This window comes from Ranitomeya variabilis, chromosome 1 (assembly GCF_051348905.1).
Source record: "Ranitomeya variabilis isolate aRanVar5 chromosome 1, aRanVar5.hap1, whole genome shotgun sequence".
In the NCBI taxonomy this organism is placed as follows: Eukaryota; Metazoa; Chordata; class Amphibia; order Anura; family Dendrobatidae; genus Ranitomeya; species Ranitomeya variabilis.
Window position 1 is genome coordinate 108,843,823 of NC_135232.1, and position 17,239 is coordinate 108,861,061.

The 17,239-nt window shown below is 41.3% G+C and overlaps 1 protein-coding gene across 1 annotated transcript in view; it reads left to right on the forward strand.

Moving 5' to 3' along the window:
* Window positions 1–17,239, forward strand: part of ANKRD31 (ankyrin repeat domain 31) — a 300,863-nt gene that overhangs the window by 206,084 nt on the left and 77,540 nt on the right. Inside the window, exons 21-24 of the mRNA XM_077287427.1 lie at window positions 1,311–1,393; window positions 3,308–3,389; window positions 4,896–4,992; window positions 8,586–9,507. Of these exons, the coding sequence (XP_077143542.1) occupies window positions 1,311–1,393; window positions 3,308–3,389; window positions 4,896–4,992; window positions 8,586–9,507 (1,184 nt within the window). The remainder of the gene's footprint in view (window positions 1–1,310; window positions 1,394–3,307; window positions 3,390–4,895; window positions 4,993–8,585; window positions 9,508–17,239) is intronic.

Sequence of the window (17,239 nt, forward strand, 5' to 3'; positions counted from 1 at the left end):
TGAGGATGGCGTTCCACTCTTTGACGTGGAGCCCAAAACTGAATCCTGGCTTCTGAGGCACACTGCGCATGACCGGTTCACTTACATCGTCTGCACTTTTGGTCCCCAAGTGGTTAAATGTATGAAACTGTGTTTTACATGTATTTTACATTGATGTATGTTATTTGAGTATGATCCTCCTGGGGCTGCAGCCTCCTGTTGGTAGTATAGACAGGGTTAACTATAATGGCCAACACAGGTTGTGGAATTGTGGGTTAGTGACAGGAAAAGGAAGTTCAGTCAGTAAGTAAGTTTGGACAAAGAGAAGTAAGGACACCCCTCTGGTCCAAGTGATCTTCACCCTAGTGTGTGTGTGTGTGTGTGTGTGTGTGTGTGTGTGTGTGTGTGTGTGTGTGTGTGTGTATGTGTGTGTGTGTGTGTGTGTGTGTGTGTGTGTGGAAAAGAGGAGAACAGAGAAGGAAATCAACTAAAGAGAGGAGCTTGAATGGTGGCCGTGGAAAGCTGTAACAGACGAGATGGGGAAGGGAACTTTGGTCCATCAACTTTGTGAAAGTCCCAACAAGCCTCCGGGAAGGGAAAGTGTCAGCCAAGTCCTGAGAGCTGTGAGTCTGAGAATAGACAATTCAGTGGGGCTGGGGGCACATACCGTAAAGAGGTTAGTCACATGTGCTTCATTTACGTGGTTCCTGAAAAGTGGGCTGAAGATGGAGAGCACTGGAAAAGAGTAGCTAAAGTGTCTTAACTGTCTAGGAAGCTTGCAAATCTCCAGCGCAGTGAGAAGTTTCTTCAAATGTGTTGTTGAAAATGTTTGTCGAAGACATGCCACTGTTCTGCCACCCAACGAAAGATGCCTGCATCTCCTGCTGCGCTTTATTGATGACTAAAACGGACAGTTAAGTTGAACTTGTTTTTATACACTGTTGTGGTCTCCCGTTCGCTAAGAGTGGCGGACAAGAGGAGTCAGTAGGTGTCCACAGTCACAGCAACACACACACCCAAAGCAGGCCCCTGTGTTCTGTGACGTGCCGGGGTGTTGGACTCAGGACGCTCGCCTATGCCTGCAACCCTGTGCACCATTATACACACAACGTGACCCACTTACTTAAGAACATATATGTCATGTATTGTGAAGGGGTTTACAAACAAAAACTACTAAATTGGTGTAAACCAAAAAAATATGCATAGATTTATATTACAAAAATTCATACATGAAGTAAAATTGTAGAATGTAAAGTAAAATGTTGATGAGTGTGATTCCGTTGTAGCTGTACAATTGGTCATAGGAGGAATATGTATTTGCTTTTACTCAGAAAAGGAAGATCCACAGCGTAAAAATATGACCATCCTGCCGTCAAGTGCCAATGTATGCAGAGCTGGACGTGCCTGTAGTGTGGTAAGTCTTTTTATGTATATTACATTCAAAGTTCAAATTTTCTTAATTAGATATCATTCATTATAATGCAGAACAAGTCTATACAGATATAAAATCTGATTTATTAATTACAAACCTTTAATACTACCTTAATGCACACCATACAAACTAGCAAACGCGTTTCAGATCAACCTCTTTAATCAGTGCAATGGTCACTTTTTAAATCAAAGTTTAAGAAAATAAAAGCTAATTGTCAGGTATGTTTACCTTCCAGTGAACCTCATAAGAAGAAAACCCAAGTATCATTGGCCCGTTATTTTTTTTCATCATTTTACGTACATTTTTCAATGCAATATATGTTAAATTAAAGTTATTGTATTTTTTGGACTATAAGACACTTTTTTCCTCCCAAAATGTGGAGGAAAATGGGGGGTGCGTCTTATAGTCCAGATACATTGGCTCTGACTGTGGTGGGGAGGTGGGGGAGCGGTATCAGAGGAGCAGCGGGTTACAGAGGCAGGAGCTGGCGAAAAGATAAAAAAAAACAAAAACCTTTACTCTTACCTTCCTCCGGTGCCAGCAGCTGCTTAATGCTTGTAAGCAGCGCTTGGCAGGGACATCATACGCTGCTCACAAGCAGAGCGAGCACAGCTGCTGGAATAGTCACCGGGTGTTCATCGGAGATCACGGTGAGTATCCATTTCTCTTCAGTAGCGCGCCCTGTCAGCCGCCTGCTTCCTGCTGCTGCCGGCGGTCCCGTGTGCCGATACTTAAGAGAAATGAATATCAATATTTTGTGGAATAACCATGATTGTTGTTCACAGATTTCATGTGTCATGGCATGCTTGCCACCAGTCTTTCACACTGCAGTTCTTCTTTGTTTGATGGCTTGTGACTATCTATCTTCCTCTTGATTACATTGATTACAATTCAGAGGTTTTCAATCGGGTTCAGTTCTGCAGATTGGACTGCCCATGACAGGGTTTTGATGTGGTGGTCTCTTAATTTTTGTCAGAGCTGTATATATATTCTTGTCGGTTGTTCTAGGCAGAGAATTTAGCAATATATTCACAAATGCTGGTGGGCTGGAGGGCGTGCTGGACCTGACACGTTCCCTTAAGTGTAATCTAGCAGGTAGTAGGTAAAAAAAATAAAGCAGTTAGAGAGAGTAGAAAGGGAATAGTAGAGAATTTTTAATTAATGTATATTAGCAAATAGATTAGATTATTACATTAAATAGGTAGACATTTTAGATCCATGTCAATGTTAGTTTTGGACCACTCCTTTATTAAACACTATAGGTTACATCATATTTATTGTAATATAATAGGACATAACGAGGGTAAATGTATTTACGTAATGTTAACCGGTGCACTGTGATCTGACTCCATATGGACAAAGACGTACAGTATGCTGATTGGGAGCTTTTATGAACTGACCCCTCAACTTTTTGTGAAAAAAAGTGCTGAAGTAAAAGGGAATTTCTGCTGGCGCCATATGTGTTTGTTTTTTCCCCTCTATTTTCTGAAAATAGGACAATGTAAGCATTAATGAGCAGCTCAGTAAAATGTTTTTGAACATTACTCCTTTCAGTAAAGTTATTGACCAGGCTCCACACTTACAGAACTGGCTTTGGGGCATGTGTGAACTTTGCACACACATTGTATATTGTCATTCGCTTGCTAAAATCCTTTCAATTGAAATGTCTGACTTACATACTCACACCAGACATGTGCAGTCATTATGGCTGCCATTCAAGTAAATTTGATGTACCGTACATAGCAGTAATGTTTGTGTTTTACCCATTTGCTGCACGTTCCAAATGCATCAATTATGTAATTAAGCAGATGGATGTCATCACTTTTGTCTCCAGTGTCCTATAGTTATTACATCTTCATTTTTATTAAATATAACAATTACATTTATTCCCTATAGGAAATCCTCGATACTTTACATGATATAGAGAACAAACATAAAAAACTACTGTCCACAGAACTGGAACCTTTGGAAGATGCAGGTAAAATGTACTTGTAAATGATATGTGCAAACTTATTTACAAACTTCTAGACATAGTGGTCATATTGAATATTGCAATGTTTATGCTTAGACTAAGGGTATGTATGCACAACATATTTTTCAGGCAGATTCCTCCTGGAATCCACCTGAAAAATCATTGAAAAGACTCCCCAAAAAATGATCATTTGATCGGCAATGTCAAAACGACTTATGTTCTGTCTTTTGAAACTTTTTTTAACCTCTTGAGGTATCAAAAGCCGTGAAGCTGCTAAAAGAAATGACCAGGCCATTCTTTTGGTTGTTTGAAAGCTGTCACAATGTTTATATATGGAATTTATTTTTTTTAAATGCCAGCGGTAAAGCTGCCCGAATAGGCATCAGAAAAGAAACTTCACGGAAAACACGTCCAGCTTTCCTTGTTGCAACTTCTCCTTCAAAAAGTGTGCCGGTTTGCCGGTGTCTAAAAGATGCAGAGTCCGCATCCCCTAAGACTATGTTACCACAATGAGCTTTTGATGTTGCAGAATTTCTGTACCTATTATTTAAATTAGGTTTCTTTCATTTTTTCACTATGTTCTTCTGTGTGTTTTTTTAACATGCGTTTTCTGGGGGGTTTTACTCTGCAGTATTTGGCATTTGTTGGTTACTTATGCTTTATATAAAGCTGGTTTGTTTTTGATACTTCCTAGTACTTGACCTTGACAAAACTTTCAGTTTTGCCTGGCTGGGTATGAAAAATACAGGGAAACCCATGCCATTTTAAAAAATTATTATTTATTTAGAGTGCAGGCACTGGCTGATGAATACTCCCATCAGCTGTTATTAGCGTTAGCGGGTGTAGGCTGATGGGAGCAGTAGTATCATCAGCTGACGCCAGTGACTGGTGGTAAACTTTTTATCTCAGATCACAGCTATGGGCTCACGCTCTCATTTGACAGCGTGGGAACTGCGGCTGTCTGAGCGGCAGTAATGATTTTATCGCCGATCAGAGGCAGTGTTTGCCATGCTGTCATGCACATTACAGTGTGGCATACACTGGATGTATGGGCCCCCCTTCAAGGGAATGGGGTCTGGATTCAGGTCCAGGTACTGTCCTGGTACATGAATCTAAACTTTTTTTAACTGTCCGTACCCAAACATCCAGGGGTCTGCCCATCTTTAATGACCTATGTACTCATATTTTGTCTTCTTGTTCATAGATTTCATAAGGTTCCCTCATCGGCCAAGCTTAAATGCAAACTATGCATCCCCTAAATCTACCTGCTTGTAATGAATGTGCCATAGCTGTCCTTTGAATCTTCACCGACATGTAAAGTCGTGATCAATTATATTGTGTCTATTATATGCAATATACTGTTCAAGTATTGGACCCGGATTGACTTTATGGCTAACATTGGGTTAGATGTGCTGTGTAGTTCATCTTCAAAAAGGCTATTATAATCCAAAATTGTAAACAGATTAACAGGATGAATAACTGTTTCATTATTTTTTATTTTGTTCTGCACAGAAAAATGTGTTGAAGAGCTTAATGAGATACAGAATGTGCTTAATAACATAGTAAATCTGCAGAAAATTGAGAGAGACAACCTTGCTAAAAAATACAGGTAACTGGTTTCTTTTCCATTACTTCCCTGTAGAATCTATTGTATGTCCTGTGCAGTAGTGGGGAATCAAAGTCGTTTGTTTCAAAAGGAAAGACAAGAAACTGATATTTTTCAGGCGCTTGATTGGGGAACATAAGAAACCATGGATGTACGCTGCTACCTACCATCAGAAGGTTGTCACTAAGAAATACAACCTAAAGAAAAAGTTGGCTCCTCCTCAGCAGGCTACACCTTCCTACTGGTACAAAGCTACTAAGTTTACCTTATTGTCACATAGGCGGCAGACACGGGTCTGGTGTCCCAGGTTGGTATCTTCCATAATGTTTTTTATTTTTTACTCCACCCGTCCAGTAGTGCATGGCACCTTGCATGCAACGAAGATTGAACTGAAGACCTGTCCTGTCTGGCCCCAGAGAGGACCATGCACACCAACTTGCCCCGCTGCCACTGTTCATACATTTTGCCTGTACATTATGTAAGCACAAGTTTTTGTTGAGCCAACCCATCGCAATCTGTGTTGATTGCATCTGCCCATTGCCACCCCCCATTTCAGTAGTCCCCCTGACTTGTGACAAGGGCGTGTACTCCCCAAGTTAGACCTTTAACCTATCTCAGTTTGTAGTGGAACTTACCACGGTGTCCCAGACCTTGTTCACCATTGTTGTGGAGCAACTTCCCATGTCTACTCCCGCACTAGGTACTATCACCACTGGCTGCCATGAGTCATACCCACCGTCTACTCCGCACCAGCATGGTAAGTCGCGTCAATGTTCTAAGAGGCCTAGAGTGAGTTCATCAAACTATACAGTTCCTAATCCTTCACCTTGACAAGGTGGTTTCTGTCCAGTACTCTCATTCCTTCTTTAGGGTTTTTCAGTTCCCGCTAATGAAGAAATCGTTCTGCCTTCCCTCTGTCTTTCTCCCTTTAATTCAGCAGTGCCGACCTTTTTTAGATTGTCAGACTCTCTGTCATCCTAGAAGGACCACGTCAAGGTCTTCCTGCCTCTAAGTATACCATTTCTTGCGGAATTCAGTCTGCCATTCTGTAAGCTTCTAAGGCTTAGAACAAAGCGCCCACACCAGGGTTTAGGGCTCACTCCACCCGGACTGTGGGGCCTACTGGGCCATTTGACATCAGGCTTCTGTTCTGCAGATTTTCAAGGCTGCTACTTCTGTCCAAACTTTCACCAAATTTTAAAGATTCACACCTTTGTCTCTGTGGATGCAAGTCTGGGCTAGAAGGTGCCACTATATGAGGAATTTGCTTTACAGATTTATACATTTCCCACCCTTGGAATTGTTTTGGACATCCTGTAGTTTCCTGTGTCCCCCAGTGAAGCACGTGAGAAGAGAGAATATTTGGGACTTACGGTAACATCCCTCTCTCTGTCCCAAAAATCCCCTTTTTTTTACTAGTGAAGATAAAACTTGAGACATTATTGTCATACACTAAGAATTTAGGGAAGTAACATTTTAGGTGATTGGTTGAAATATTAAGGGCAGTTGACCATTTGTGCACCATGAGGCAGCACAATTGGCAGGGTCTAGTTCCGTTGCAGCCTGTTCTGCAGCATGAGACTATTAGTTGCAACCACTATCTTAAATTCTCTAAATGCATGTAAAATGAGAAATTAAGAAAGAGGTCTTGATTTTGTGTCTATAGCTCTTATTTACCTTAATGTTAACAGAATTACATACAAATTTTGTAGTCCAGTCCTGCAGCCATAGCCTTGTTTCCGAAGTCTATTATTAAACATATAATATAAGTTTCCACAGAGTCTATATGAAGCTGATTTTTCTGCTGAAAATTGTAGTGGTGGAGTTTCCTCTCATCCTGGTGACATTACGGTACATCCTTTTCCTTTATTGACACCCCTGCTTTTTTCTGGATCAAAAATTCTACAAAAATGCAGCAGCAAATCTGCAATCACTTTAATACCTGCATTTTTTTTAGCATTTTTGATTGAGGTCATTGGGTGAAAAAATGCTGCAAAAACGATAGAATTGAAATGCTGCAGACCTGAACCTGCACCAAATCTGCAAGTCACCAATAATCAACGTGTGCATGAGACTCCAGGATTCTCATTCACTTTACTGGCATCAGGAATCCCTTCAGGTTTTGTGACAAATCCACGGGGCAAAAACAAAACATGTGCACACAGCCTAAAGATCTGTAGGCACGTATGCGCATCACGTCAGAACAAAGGCCATGTAAAGGGTTATTCCCAAAATCAGAATGTGCTCTCAGATCCCTGTACATACCCAATTAGTCATTCTGTACTGATGTGCAGCTATCACAACTCTAAGCTAATCCCTTGGTTGGAAATACATAGGTCTATATAGGAGCTGTTGACACAAAACTAACTTTTTGTTCCAGGCTTTTTGAAAAGTAAATTTTACATTGTAGAAACATTGAAGCGCCTAAAGGTTTTTACTAATTTGTATGTAGCCTTTAAAGCAAATCAATCACAAGATTCTACAGTACAAACTGCATACATTATTACATACATCTCTCAGGCCTGATGAGGCTCATGTAATTACTTTGAAATTCCATTTCAAAATGGTTGTATAATACTGTTAAGATGAGCATTTTGTTAGTCCGGCTATAGAATAAGAATAGTTCATGAGTCTAGGTGTAGTCGGTCTCTGCCTATCCAGCCTGACTGACAGCTGCAGCTTTTACCGAGCGGTGTGATCTCAGCAGCAAGAGGGACACTGAGGCGCTGTCAATCACAGTAAGAGGGAGGAGATTGTTATCAACTTTTATAAAACTGCTATACAGCCAACATAGATTATCACAGTGAATACACCAGCCTCATCAGCTGTAAAATATCTGTTTAGTAATGTATGCAGTTCGTGTTGTGAAATTTAGTGACAGATCCGCCTTACTTCTTTTAACTTCTTCAAGGTTCCCAAATGCTGAAGCAGTTAAAAGAAGTGACATAAGACCGGACATTTGCACAGCAATGTCATTGTGAAACTGCTGTTCATTATGTTCATTATTTGAAGCGCTTTTTCAAAAGGACTGAAAAAAGATGTCATGTGCACAGGGATGTTCTGGGATGAAATGACATGTCTACAGTCATTCTGTGTGGCTGCAGGCTGCCAAATTATGGCAGTATACGACACGCATGCCCTTACAGTCCCCCGTGCAGGTGGGATTTGCGTATTTACGGTCACGTGCCGACTAGTCACATCTGGCTTCTTTCAAGCGTCTAGTTAGCATGTAACCACAAGTATACAAATCCCACCCTCTCGGGGAACAGAGTGATGGCAGAGTTTTCATTTCAGCCCAGAAAGCCCAATTAAGATGCATGCGCCTTTCATTCCTGGGTGCTGCAAACTTTTTTTCATTTCATTCCATTTTCCCATGATAATTGATATCCAGTGAAACGTTATTTGCTAGATAAACTAAACCACACTCACCTAGCCTGGGGCAGAACAATTGTGACCCTTTCTTGCTTCTCATTGAATTGTTCCAGGTCTATAGTGGGTAGAAGTGAACGTGAATGGAGTCAATGAAAGCATGTAGTAGTATTGGATTTATAAGACGTTCTGTGATCCTCACCCTTTTGCTATTTGTTTAACATCAGGGCTTCCGCAGATTCATTTAAGCAAGGAAAACTAAGAGACAAGATGGCTAAGCTGGCATCTAACCAGAAAACGTTGCTGCAGGTAGTGCGTAATCAGAAAGAAGTGACGCTGAAAATAGTAGCAAAACAGAGCGAAAGATCAGGTGCTAATAGTGAAGAGACGAGCTCAACCCTGCAGTATTGTGATGCATCTCCTGGAAGGAATCCGATATCTGCTTTATGTGCAGTTAATGAATGGCTCGAAGCCAACATTGCTAATGGGAGTACCATGACAACGATAATACCAGCAGTGGACAGAGTGCCAGACACCGAAAGTAACCCAGCTAAAAAAGCAATTAGCATTTCAAGTCCTATAAGCAGCGCTGCAGAGCTGTGCACTGCCGCCATAATAAGTGAAAGGACAGCTCAACCCAACTCTCATCTTACGCCAAAGCAGAAACCAGGATTAGAAAATAGCCCATTAAGCTTTGACTCATGTTGCATTATTCTAAATGATCATCCAGATACCACAGCACCAGGAAGCAGATCTCAGGATTCATTTCCCGTAAGCTTGGCATTAGATATTATAGGAAAAAAGAATATTTCTATTGAAAAGAATAGCCATGAAATATCAGATGAAACACATGAGACTGCTGATACCGGTCAACATCTACAAAGATCTAATTATGAAATTCAGCAGGAAAGTGACGACTTTCCTGACATATATGATGCCTCAGAATATTGGAGGCCTCAACATAAAGAAAAAGGGCCAACAAGTCATATATTAAGCCAAAAGGTCTGTGAGAATAATGACAACCAACCGGTATCTGAAAAACAGGCATGCATAGAAGCAGACAAAAAAATCAGAAAGTTTCCGTTAAAAAAACTGATGAAGATGGGAACGCTAAAACCAGGAGTGGATGTACTAAGCTTCCAGCTACAGGTAGTTTATAAAAAAAATTTTTTCCTTTTTTTCTACAATCTTCTTCATATACCTCTTTCTACCCGATAAAATTAAGATACTTGACTTTATGATAGCAGAATGCCCATTCCATGCATGGCCCACACTACTCTTTCCACTATAACTATAAGAAGTAATAAGAGGCATGTCTTTCTATGCTGACATGTAATTCTATCTCATCATAGAAACAAAAGCAAGCTCCTCACCTCTCAAAACTATTTTAAGAACTATGGTTTCACATATTTTACCATGTTGTCGCACCGTAACTCACTGCCATGTGAACAATAATATTATTCATGCTCACATCTTTCTATCACACCTATGTTTTGTGATGAGACATATGGCGTAATATCTTATGTAATAGATAAACTGAGATAGAAAGGCGAGACTGATCGTTCTGCAATTGTTTCCTAACCCCTAACCAGTGGCAAATTTCTTCTGTATGTACCAATAAAAACATGCAGCATTGCCGATGCCACTCTACAAGAGGATTAAAAACAGACCATAGACTTTGCATTCTAAGTTCCAAACGTCACATAAAATTTTACGCAATTTTTCAACCCATTTCTTTTAATGTACAAGTAACCCTACTATGTTATTAAACAAAAAAAAATAGCACATACTCATGTACATTATGTATATTTACCCCTTTGGTCCCTTCTCCTCTTCTTTCTTGATCCACAGCGTTTTTTTCCTGTGTGTTGAGTGCAGCTCCCGACCATCCTTCAAACTTGGCAGTGGTTTACAGAGGGAAAAAAGAGTATTAAACTTCTGGTTTGAAGACACAATATTGCATATGTAGAAAATCATGTAAAGAATTCCAAACATCTTGAAGCAAATCTGTCATCCAATTACACAATACACACTGCATACATTGTTAACCAGATCTCTAAGGCCTCAAATTATCATTACTTTGCACTTTGTCTAGTTTTGTGTGTTTATGCCTTTTATGTTTGCAGCAAACCATTATTTTATTTATGCCTATTTTTTTTACATTGTAATTTTTATTGAAATACATTTTTCAATTCTTACAGGAAAATAAAACAATTTAGCAATTTTAAATTTTCACTATCGTTTACAGGTTGTCAACCAATATTATTCTGTAATAATACTTTAATTGTCGATTAAACATTTTGAAGTATATAAAGTGTAAAAACTCCTGAACAAACACACAGACTCAGACAAAAAGAAAAAGGGGGGAGATGTAATATAGAATGTTGTGACCTGTTAATATCCATCTCATTGAGGTCATATATTTAACATGGCCCAAAAGAAATCTCAAGGAGACCAAATAATGTTAAATTGATCTACAGTATTGTCATTAAAGGCTGCTGTGAAGAAACCAGATTGTATCTTAATTTCCCACACAACCATGTTTTTTGCAAGCCAAAAGAACTGGCTTTTTATCTGTATATTGGTTTGTGAATTTGGGTGTTTGCGTCTGGTGGATCAAGAAGACAGACTTGCCAACTGATATACTATCTAACATACTGTGTAAGTCTGTAATAGTGACTGTACATAGAGTGTGTTAAGCTTTGTTTATTGATGTGTGCTTATATACTAATAGTGCTACTTAATCCCATCACCATTGTTTACCTTATCTTGATGTTGGACTGAAAGACCCTTGGTAATTCAAAAAATAGCTTACATGCCTTGGGTATAAAAAGACTCAGAGATCACATCATGGGAGACTGAAGTAACACAGCTACCAGCCAGACATTCTGCAAACCACCCAACAGACAAGAGAAAGAACTGCAGCCAATTCATCATGGCACCATCACGAGGGACACTGATGTATGATTCTATAGGAAACAACCTAGGGGTTTTCGGCTCCAGTTGGAAGGACACAGATCTGATCCAGTGACCATCTCTGAACCATGGATATGTTTGGAGGAAGCCAGGGTTGGGACCCGCTGGTCGCCTGGTTCCATGGAGATGGTCAGATAAGCCAGCTGGTGACTCTCGTGTCAACTGGCTTTGGACCTTGTATGGACTCTATGGACAGTTCTTGGTCATCTCCCTATGCTTGTCATTACCCCTTCTCTGTGCGTGCATCCACAGATGGAGTAGCGACCCTGGGAGCTCTGACATAACATCTACCGTTATCTCGGCGAGTCAGCGGAAGGGTGAGGCCCTGTAATGTGCACCATCTTGGGGTAATTGGTGGAATTGTTCTGTTTGCTATTGTGTGTTGTGGTTCAATAAAGTATTGCCACACTGTTTTACCTTAACCCTGTGTTGTCTGTGTAGTGTATTGCCCACTGGGAGATAGAGCGGGCGTTCAATGGTATGAGCCATGGTCCATGCAGTCTTGCTAAAGACAAGCGGGCCAGCGGACGAGAGCACCCACTGACCCCGTTTCTCCACAGCAGCCCTGTAATCAAAGTTCCTGATATCCTTGAGTCGAGAATATAGATCTATTTGGGAAGGTGGAAAGGTTTGCTTCCAGTGGTAGGCAATCAAACAGCATGCTGCTGTAAGCATATATAAAACCAATCTAATGCATCTCTTAGATTGACTCGGGGAAAATATTTAGTAGAAAGAGCTGAGATTCTAGAGGGACATCTACAGGGCAGTCTCAAAAAATATGAAAAAATAGAACCTCTAAATAGGGTACACCGCTATCAAAGGGAAGAAATAGATGGGCCCATTTTATGTAAAAATTCAGGTGTGTGGTACCAAAGATGAAGAATTCCGTACTGATTTTCTTTGTATGTAATACAAGATGCAGTATTAGCTACTCTGGTCCAAACATTTCTCCACTCTACCACGGTCAGAATTTTACCCAGATATTCCTCCCATTTGAGCATTTAAGAGTGTCTAGAACTTGTGTCTGGATTCTGTAGAATATTGTAAATACTAGATATTAAACCCTTTGTTGTTGAACTATTTTGGCATAGTCTCTCGAAAGAAGTAGGAATGGAGGCCTGTAGACCGTGGAATAATGATGACGCAAAATGCCTAATCTTAAGGTATTAGAATAATGAAAGAGAAGGGAGAGAAAACTTTGTTTTCAGCTCATCATAGGAATGTAAAATCTTGTTTTATAGTTTTGATTATGTCAGCAAAGTTAAACAAACCAGATTGAATCCATGCCACTGTTATTGAGTGGGTTAGGCTTTCACAGAAATTCTGATGCAAAAGGAAGTAAAAGTGGAGTTTGATGAAGCCAGATTTAATTTTTTAGAGCAGATCCTTCATATATTTCTAGTGTGCATCATTGGACCTAGGTTTATTGAAGGAGGATTGTAAGCCCCATTTCAGATCAGGGAATTGGGGTGAGCTGGGTCTAACCATAACTTTTCAATCTCCATCCATTTCGCATAGGCAAGTTTAGAAGACCACAATGGGATCGTGCAGTGGTGCAATGCCCAATAATAATGAACAAAGTTAAGAGCCGCTAGGCCATTTATGCCTATTTTTAAATTTATTTTCTGTGTGCTCTCCTGTTTTTTTTGTTTTGTTTTCTACTTCGAGAGCGGAGTTTAGCTATTACTGATGTTTTTGCCTGATTCATCGATTGCGTACTTTTTAAAAAGGCGCAAAATTTGGAAACTCCACTCCCAGTCTCTCCCCTGGTATATTTTTGAGTACACCAGTATTTGGTGCAATTTTTGCACCATTTTGCGAAACATGTGACTTACAAAAGTTGCAAGAACAGTTCAAGACAGAATAAAAGACCATTTTTTACTTTGCATCTTTCCTTGGCCCCCAAAACTGCAACTAATACCACAAGACAAAAAAGGAAAACCACTTAAAAAAGCTTTGCAAATGCTGAATCGGGGCCTTTAAGTTCATTTACACATGTAAGAGGAAGCAGTTATACTCCTGAAGAGCCCTTGCAACATGTGACCATAGTAAGTAAAGACTGCCATCTGCTAGCCAAGCGCAATCAGGTGGAACCAGTTTGTGCAGGAAGAATTGCAGAATGAGCAGCTTCATGTGCTGGACCTGGTCAGGTGACTCGCAGGACAAAGTTCCAGGATATAAAACCCCTGTGCGCCAAATCGCAGTCAGATTTGGTGCCAATAGAAGGAGAGGAGCAGACGCGGACCAGGGATGGTGCAGGGTCCAGCATAACGGGCCTCAGGGTGCCAGTCACTGCCTGACAAGGTTCAGACTGTGTTCAGGTAAACAGTTCCGGCTGCGCCAGTCAAGAAAAGGGCCTGCACCCTATGCATGTCAAGAGACAGAGACCAGACTTCGACTTTCATGAGCTGAGCCCCAGTCCTCTCAGCTCCAGGCCCGGCAGATATTCGTTAACGGTCAAGCAGCAAATATACATGAGGAGACGACAACTAAAGAGGCACGCCTGAGGTTGCAGAGGGATAGTGCTAGTTAGCAGGGATGCCACTTTTAGTTTTGAAAACGGTACCTCTGCTGGCCGAGGACAGGAGGCCAGTTGGTACTTGGGAGGCTCAGCGCACTCAGGTAGACTTCGTCATAAAGACTTGCGGCCTAGCAGGAAATCCCAGTGACCCTTGATAGGACCAGGGTTAAAGAGAGGAACTGCGTGGTAACTCCCGTGAATGAATGAACGTATCACCTTCATGAAGAGGACATTAGTATTTTATTGAGAAGAACTTTCATTGCTATCACGCTCATATCGTTATTTGGTTTATTGTTTGATTTATTTGTTATTCTCACTAACTGTTTAAACTTACTGTAAATTATTATTGCATTTAAACAGAATTACATAGTACATTGACTATTCTTGCCTTGCATTATCTGTGTGTTGCATCCAGTCACCTGTATTATATTTTGCGTAGTCGTAGTCGGCAGCATGCAAAATTCAAACACAGAGATGGCAGACCAGTCTGTGACCGAGCCCTTCAAGGGAAATATACCCTTATGGGCTATGTTCAGCCATCTTCCCAAGTTCACGGGAAGCAGCGTGTCCCTGTGGGACTGGGTAGAAAGACTGAATAGCATGCTGCGCATGTACCCTTACCCTCTCTGTCCACGCTGAATTATCTCTCCTGACCTTTGACGGAGAGGCCCGGTAGACAGTTATGTACCACTTACCTTAGGGACCGTGACACTGTGGATAAAAGTGATATAAATCTTAGAAGACGACATGCATGGTGACACTACGGACCTAGGACACCTCCGCATGCGGTTGTTTCAGCTGGTCCAAGTAGGTGAGGCTATAGCTCAGTATGTTAATGAATTGCAGAAAGTGATGGCCCACATTACCAAGTCACGTGCATAGAGCACTGGATTAAATGCTGTGGGATCAACTAATTACGGTACTGAGGGCTTTCTACCTGAGGCAAGCTTTAACCGCTTTCTGACATCGGACGTAATATTCCATCCATGTGACCTGGGCCTATTTGACATGGACGAAATATTACGTCATTTTTTTAATGCGACACTGCGACCGAAGTGTCAATTTTGGTTTGAAAAAGTCAAGCGGTGCTCCTTCTCTTCTGAGTTCTGCCGTGCGCTTAAACAGTGGTCTTTCCCCATATATTGGGTATTGGTATGTTAAGGAGAAATTGCATTATATATTTTGTGGTTCATTTTTTCCTGTTACTCTTGTGAAAAAAAAAAAATTACTCTAAAGTTACATTTTAGTGAAAAAAAGTTAAATGTTCATTTTTTCCTTTCACATTCCATTAATTCCTGTGAAGCACCTGAAGGGTTAATAAACTTCTTGAATGTGGTTTTGATCAGCTGAGGGGTGCAGTTTTTAGAATGGTGTCATTTTTGGGTATTTTCTGCAATGTAGACCCCTCAAACCCCTTCAAATGTGAGGTGGCACCTAAAAAATGGTTTTGTAAATTTTATTGTAAAAATGAAAAATCGCTGGTCAATTTTAACCCTTATAAACTTCCTAATGAGGTCAGGGCGGGAACTACAGTCCTGGAAAGAGAGGACCTTATCCTGACCATTGCGGTCCGGAGCCATGAAGTGGCCACCCCTGAGACATCTCACTCTGAGCCCGGCTAGGTCTCGGAGAAACGTCAAGAAATCAGTAAAGTTCGAGGTAAGTTGTGCAGTATCCATGGGACCCCCACTGGCGTTCCTCTGCCTGTCCTCACAGCACAATGTGAAAGGACAGAGCGGAAAAGTTGTTTCTCTCAAAACCCGCCACTCCGCATACATCGCCCGGAGGGCATATCTCAAGAGATTGAGTCGAGAAAGCGAAAGAAGAGGGTGCCCGGTAAACTGACGTGCCCCACAGTCATGAAGCATACCGTGGTGTTCCGCGCCTCAGAGGGCGGAGAAGCGGACTCCAAGGTTATTGTGTCAGAGAGACCCACTATCTGTGCTGAATTCAATGGGCAATGCCTTCACTGCTTGATGGACACCGCGTCTTAGGTGACCACTAAGCCTGAGGCGTATTTCCAGAGTCATGTTCCTGAAGTTGCTTGCTCCCTAAAAGAACACACCATCCACCTGATGACGGCCAATCAACTGCCTATCCCAGTGGCTGAAGTTTCTGTTTATGTTTGTACGTGTGTGCGGAAAAGATTGGGCCGAAAAGGAATAATGCTGGTAAAGGGTTCCGGAGGGGCACCTATTGTAATCCTGAGCATGAATGTGTGAAAACAAGTGGGACAGTGCTTGGCCAATGGGTCAAATAAAAACAACTGGACTCATGCCACCTGTGATCCTGCCAGTAAGAAGGTGTTTCAACAACTCGTGCAAGTCAGCCAAATTCAAAAGTTACCACCAATTGTGCAAGTTCTCCCATTTAAAAAGATGAGAGAGGCCTGTAATTGACATCATAGGTAGACCACAACTATGAGAGTCAAAATGAGAAAACAAATCCAGAGAATCCCATTGTCTGATTTGGCAAGATTTATTTTTCAAATTATGTTGGAAAAATAAGTATTTTGGTCACCTAAAAACATGCAAGATTTCTGGCTCTCACAGACCTGTAACTTCTTTTTTAAGAGGATCCTCTATCCTCCACTCATTACCTGTTGTAATGGCACCTGTTTGAACTTATCAGTATAAAAGATACCTGTCCACAACCTCAAACAGTCACACTCCAAACTCCACTATGGTGAATACCAAAGAGATGTTGAAGGACACCAGAATCAAAATTGTAGCCCTGCACCAGGCTGGGAAGACTGAATCTGCAATAGGCAATCAGCTTGGTGTGATGAAATCAACTGTGGGAGCAATAATAAGAATATGGAAGACATACAAGACCACTGATAATCTCCCTAATCTGGGGCTCCATGCAAGATCTCACCCAGTGAGGTCAAAATAATCACAAGAACGGTGAGCAAAAATCCCAGAACCACACAGGAGGGGGGTGCCTAGTGAATGACCTGCATAGATATGGGACCACCGTAACAAAGGCTACCATCAGTAACACACTACGCCGCCAGGGACTCAGATCCTGCATTGCCAGATGTGTCCCCCTGCTTAAGCCAGTACATCCTGGCCCATCTGAAGTTTGCTAGAGAGCATTTGGATTATCCAGAAGAGTATTGGGAGAATGTCATAAGGTCTGATGAAACCAAAGTAGAACTGTTAAGTATAAACAAAACTCGTCGTGTTTGGAGGAGACAGAATGCTGAGTTGCATCCAAAGAACACCATACCTAATGTGAAGCATGAGGGTGGTAACATCATGCTTTAGGGCTGTTTCTCTGAAAAGAGACCAGGACCACCGATCCGTGTGCATGAAAGAATGAATGGGGCCATGTATTGTGAGATTTTAAGTGCAAATCTCCTTCCATCATAAAGGGCATTGA